At 37.7% G+C, this 6,321-nt stretch overlaps 1 protein-coding gene across 1 annotated transcript in view; it reads left to right on the top strand.

Moving 5' to 3' along the window:
- The window catches only part of DEPDC4 (DEP domain containing 4), a 20,741-nt gene that overhangs the window by 3,032 nt on the left and 11,388 nt on the right, over positions 1-6,321 (top strand). The window contains 3 exon segments of the mRNA XM_006172170.2: positions 6,048-6,062; positions 6,065-6,160; positions 6,163-6,220. Of these exon segments, the coding sequence (XP_006172232.2) occupies positions 6,048-6,062; positions 6,065-6,160; positions 6,163-6,220 (169 nt within the window).

Below are 6,321 nucleotides of genomic sequence, written 5' to 3'. Positions count from 1 at the left end.
TAGATGTCCATGCTGCAGTCCCTTCTCCAGTCTCCTCAGGATTTTGGGCATATGGGCACATGAGTCCTGCATGAGTTTGAAGCCTCCAGTTCCAGGGCTCAAACTGCTGTCGGCCATGTGGAAGTCCAGTGACATAACCATTATCCCATCTGCTGGTCCCCAGATGAACCTACATGGACATATCATTATCACCCAAAGCCCGTAGTTTACATAAGGGCTCACTCTTGGTGTTGTGTATTCTATAGGTTTGATCAAATATATAACAACATGTACTATTCATCATTTAGTATACATACTGTGGTTTGAATATATCCCCCCAAAATTAATGTATTGAGATTTGGTTGTGATGAGATTAGAGCATGAAAACTAAATTCAAGGGACCAGCAGATGACATAATGGTTCCATTGCCAGACTCCCACATGGTCGACCACAGTTCAACTCCTAGACCCGGCGGCTTGAAACTCAAACTGGGCATGTGTACATGTGCGCCCAAAATTCCTAGAGGAGAATGGAGGAGAAGGGATTGTGGCATGACCTTCCCCCAGGGTGGGGGGTGTTTTCTTGCTTTCTGTCTCTCTGGTGAGCATGTGAACCCTACAGCAAAAATCTCTCTTAAAAAAAATTCAACTGTGGTATTGAAAGATGAGACACCTGGGAAGAGATGAGATTAAGATAATCAGGGCAGGGTTCCCATGATTGAAGCCTGGTGGGGTTACAAAAAGGAATAAGACACATGCACACATGGACACAGACACATGGCACTGCTGATCTGCCTTTGGTCTGGCCACGTGACCTATCAGCAATAAGATCCTCACCACGTCAAACTGTGGACTTTGGACCAAACTTGAACTGAATAACCCCTATTCCCAGTTTCAAGTATTTTCTGTTGTTAGTTTCAGAAGGTTAATGCAGAATAATCTCATGCCCTAAAAACGTTCTGTGCGTCACGTACTCATTTTTCCCGTCCCTCTAATGATTGGCAGCCACTAATATTCTCACTATTTCTAAGAATTGACTTTTTAGGTGTGAAGAAAAGGAATGTGTTTGATGTGTTGACTCTGCTTTTCCTCCCTATGAAAATTTCCTTCTGTGTGCCAGTTACATCAGACAAGACAGATGGGACAACATAGATGCAATAATATTTAGTTTAGTTTTTACAGTGACCGTGACAAAATTAGCTAAGAGTCTGTGCTGCCAGAGAAAACATACAAACTCACTTCCAGGCCTTATCTGTAATCCAAGATTACCTTCTTGTGAATGTATCATTTGCCTGTTGCATAAATCCTCCTAAACATCCCTTTACTCTTTCTCAGAACAAACTACTTATGCCACATGCTAACCTACTCACCTTTACTTCGTCTACTTGTGTTTTTCTCCTTATAAAATGCCACCGAAGGTGGAATTATAATCAGAGAATTTAGGAGGGATACAAATACAGTTGACTAATGGTTACGCTCCATACTGCATTTGCTCAAATCATGGCAAAAGCAAGACCACATGGTTTGCACAGTGGAGGAGCATAGTTTATCAGGAATAGTTAAGTAGGTTTTTATTTTTATCTTTGTTATTTGCATGTATAATATGAAGCAAATAACCCTACAGCTTTTGTTATGAAAAAAATAAATAAATAACAATTCTCCCTTTTTTTCTCATTCCTTCCTCCTCAGAGACAGCCATATACAACTCATGCTTATGTTGCTACCTCATGATTTTCCAGATTTAGGCACATCTATTTATTTTCTACAAAGAAAAATGGGACTCAGGTTTCTTTCTTCCTTTTATCTCAAAAACACTTGGCTTTCCTCCGATAGTCCCAATATAATTAGAAGGTTGATTTCATTAGAATAACCTATGCTTATATTATTTTGGCTATAAATGCTGTTCAGAGCTGAGCTGTATGGTTAGCCATGATTCCTTTTGCTTCATAATATTTGTCTTATTTAGAGCAAGTGATTTTTTTTTATTTTGCTTAATTTTTTCATATATTTTTTTGGAGAGGTTTTTGCTATCGGGTGCGTGTGCTCGCCAGAAAGAGAGAGACAGAGAGACAGAAAACGAGAAATCACTCCTCGGGGGGGGGGGGGATGGCCACACCACAATCCCTTCTCCTCCATTCTCCTCTGGAGATCTTGGGCATGCATGCACACGTGCCTGGCATGAGTTTAAGCTACCAGGTCTGGGACTCGAACCGCAGTCAAATACATGGGAATCCAGTGACATAGCCATTACACTAACTGCTAGTCCCAATTTTTTTCATATTCATATACATTTTACACAAACTCTCTGAAAAATTTATCTAAATCACCTATTTTCACATACATCAGGTATTTTATCAATTTCATCTTCTGGAGGAAACCTCCACAAGATTTCTGATGTGTTTCAATCTGGACTGGTTGCCTTCTGTGCTTGGCACACAGCTGTCATTCAGGATGTCCCTTTACCATCATGGAGATTGCTTTTGCCTCTCTCTAATGTTGGATCTGTTTGCTGTCTTCTGTGTCTTCCTTTTTCTTGTTTACTCCTCATTTTGGTGGCACTCATTTTCTAGTAGTTTCCTGAGAAAGGGCACATGAGATATTTTGTTTTTGTTGTTTGTGTGTATGAATATTTCGTTAGCCTTTTATTTGATTAACCACTGGAATTCCAGGTTGGAAATAATTTCCCAAGCAATTTGTAAGGCATTTCCCCCATGATCTTTAGCTTCTCATGCTGGTATTGAAGTCTAAAGTCATTCCAATTAATGATCTTTTTTTGTATCTGATTGATTCCCTTACCATTATCCCTGAAACTTACAGGGTCTTCTCTTTGTTCCAGGTTTTCTGAAATTCTCAAGTAATGTGTTTTAAGATAAAACTGTTTTCATCCACTGGACTGTTTCAGTGTAGAAATTTTCCTGGGTTATTTCAGTGATGATTTTCCCCATTACACCCTACTCTGCCTTCTCTGCTGTAATTATGATCTCTTACTCAGATATTGGATATTCTTAACTAGTCTTCTAATTCTTACGCAGTCTTTTCTATTATTGTCCATATTACTGTTTATTTTTCCCCAGTAAGAAGTATCTTCAAATTTGTCCTCTACTTTCCTAGTGATATCTAAAAGTAATGCTAAGTTATCAGAATTTTCCTTTTTTATGGCATCTTCTTTGTTTAATGGTTTTCTACTATGGTTACTTCCATATCACTGGCACTAGGAACAGTGCCTACCACAAAAAGGTCTCATAAATATTCATTGAGTGAATAAATATACTGCACTTATGTTCTTACAGATGAGTCTTTTTTTCTACTCAGACTTTTTCATAATATATCTACTTACACTAATTGATAAGTTAATAAAATTTCCCTTTACTCTTCTCTTATGTGGCTATCTTTGTCTACTTACTTAGGGTGTGACCGCTTAACATCCAGTATTTATTACGTATCTTTTTCTAGCATCTGGTTCAGTGCCCCACCCAAAGTTTGGGTATTGAACAAATATGGACTACTTGATTACAAACTATTTATTTTAAGTCTTTACTTAAAAAAAAAAATCAATTTACTTATGGCCTAAAACTCAGAGGTACCAAACTCTGGTGCCTGTAGAAGCCAGGCAGATCAGACAATCAGTAAGTATTTAATTATCAGCCATATAAAGAAAAATATACATTAACATTTTTGCTTTCAATATGTAGTTCTTATGTAGTTCTTTCAGGCTAGTTTTTCTCTTCCTTCTTAAAGAAAGATATATGGGGGACCAGCAGTTAGCGTAATGGCTTTGTCGCTGGACTCCCCTGTAGTTGACTGCGGTTCATGTCCCGGACCCGGTGGCTTAAACTCACGCCAGGCGCATGTGCATACAAACACAACCAAGATCCCAAGAGGAGAATGGAGGAGAAGGGATTGCGGCGTGGCCATCCCCCCTGGGGGGTGATTTCTCGCTTTCTATCTCTCTGTCTCTGTCTGTCTGGCAAGCGCACGTGCCCTATAGCAAAAAACTCTCAAAAAAAAAAAAAAAAAAGAAAAGAAAAAAGAAAGATGTATGAACTGGGGATATCAGTTTTTGCTCTCGCAAAAATAATAGAATGATACCATGAAAATGGCAGCTAGTACTCAGTTTCATTGTTTCGAATGCAGTGGGTATCAGTAAAGTTTGTGGTAAACTGGAAACAATATGCCAATCCAAAGGAGGTGTCCCTAATTTATATCATTTGACTTTGATCAGACATTAATATAGGTACAGTGTTGAAGACATATGTGTGTGTGTGTGTGCGTGTGTGTGTATATTCACATTATCTATATCTATATATCTAGATATAGATATATGTTTAAATAGAAACTTGACACCCAGAGTTTAACATGAAATCTTCCATTTTTGTCTTAGTGATTTTGGTTTTATTTTGCTATGAAACATATGCCCTAGCCAGAGAAAGAGAGAGGAAAGTGAGAAATCATTCCCTAGGAGGCTGGCCATTGCCACAGTCCCTTCTTCTCAATCCTCCTCTGGGAATTTTGGGTATGCACACATACACACCTGTTGTTTTTTTTTTTTTTCCTTTTTGAGAGGTTTTGGCTATAGGGCATGTGCGCTCACCAGATATAAAGAGAGAGACAGAGAGATAGAAATGAGAAATCACCCCCCAGGGAGGATGGCCATGCCGCAATCCCTTCTCCATTCTCCTCTTGGGATCTTGGGCACGCACACCCGTGCACCGGCGTGAGTTTTAAGCCACTGGGTCTGGGACTTGAACCGTGGTCGACCACATGGAAGTCCAGTAACATAGCTATTACGCTAACTGCTGGTCCCCACAGCATGTTTTTCAAGCCACCAGGTCCAGGACCCAAACCATGCAGTCAGACCTGTGGGATCTAGCACCCGAACCACTATGCCACCTGTTGGCCCAAATGTTCTATTTTTATACAAGTTAATTATTTTCAAAATACCTTATAATTAAACATATCATGTCTGTGGATCAAATTTAGTCTATAAGCCATTGGCTTGAGAACTCTACAAGAAATTTACTGTAGATATTGCTTTTGTTATTTTGTTTAATTAAAATTAAATTAAAATATTAATTATGATCTGATGGTTAGGGTTATGAAAAACTTAATTAACAACATAAATGACCAGAAACTCAAGTTAATATTAACATAATACTGTATCATAATTTGAAAATAAAAAACCGTTCAATGTAATTATCTGTGTTGCTTTGAACAGAAAGGTAATTAATAATCTCATATTCCTTCAGATTTGTAAAATCATTTATAATCATGATCAGTAGCTTTTTTTTTTAAGAGAGATTTTTTTTTTTAAGAGAGATTTTTATTATAGGGCACATGCACTTATGGGAGAGACAAAGAAACAGAAAGCACGAAATCACCCCCTTTGAGAGGATGGCCACACCACAATCCCTTCTCCTCCATTCTCCTCTCAGGACTCTTGGCACACATGCACACTTCTGGCATGAGTTGTAAGTCACCGGGTCCAGGACTGGAACCACAGTCAACTACATGGAAGTAAAGCGAGATAACCATTTTACCATCTACTGATCCCCAATGACCAGTAGCTTTTTGTATTTGGAATTAACCTAATGTTATCTTCATAAGCTAGGTAATATCACTTTATAATCAATATTAACTAGAAACTATTAACATGGCTCAGAATCCTGATGTCTATCTAATGGTTTATCTTGAAAAAAAAAAGTATGACATAGCAAATTTATATTACCCTAATGTAAAATTAATCCATTAAGTTACTATTAAAGTAGTTTTGTATTGGGGCCGTCAGGTGGCATGGTGATTAAGGGCACTGGACTCTCACGTTACCAACCATGGTTCAAATTCCGGACTTGGCGGCTTGCTTTCTCACTTTCCCTTTCTCTCTCTTTCTCTCTCGCTCTGTCCTTCTCTGGTCAAATTAAAATAAATAAGTAAATAAAGTTAAATAAAATTATTTTTAAAAAGTAGTTTTATATTATTTAGAAATGAAGAATTTTATAATATTGGTTGAATGTGTGTTTATTATTTACCAATCTTGATAGTCGAATTGTTTTTCTTTCTAAGCTATTGAAGATGTTTGGAAACAACAAATATTTTACACATTCTTCAATTGATTCATCTTTCATTCTTGGAAAATATTTTGGAGCCTCCGTTTAAAACACAAAACCTTCAATTAAGTAAAGAAGATTCATTATCCCTAACACTTGCATAAAGAGAGAGCTTATTCCAAACATCTATCTGAGTAAGTAACCATTTTTATTGCTATATATTTTTTAAAGTTTTTTTTTTTTTTTGAGAGGTTTTTCGCTATAGGGCGCGTGCGCTCGCCAGACAGACAGAGACAGAG

Source organism: Tupaia chinensis, unplaced genomic scaffold (genome assembly GCF_000334495.1).
Source record: "Tupaia chinensis unplaced genomic scaffold, TupChi_1.0 Scaffold000054_1, whole genome shotgun sequence".
Classification (NCBI taxonomy): domain Eukaryota; kingdom Metazoa; phylum Chordata; class Mammalia; order Scandentia; family Tupaiidae; genus Tupaia; species Tupaia belangeri.
Note: the sequence above shows the minus strand (reverse complement) of the source record. Positions and strands in the feature narration are given on the sequence as shown.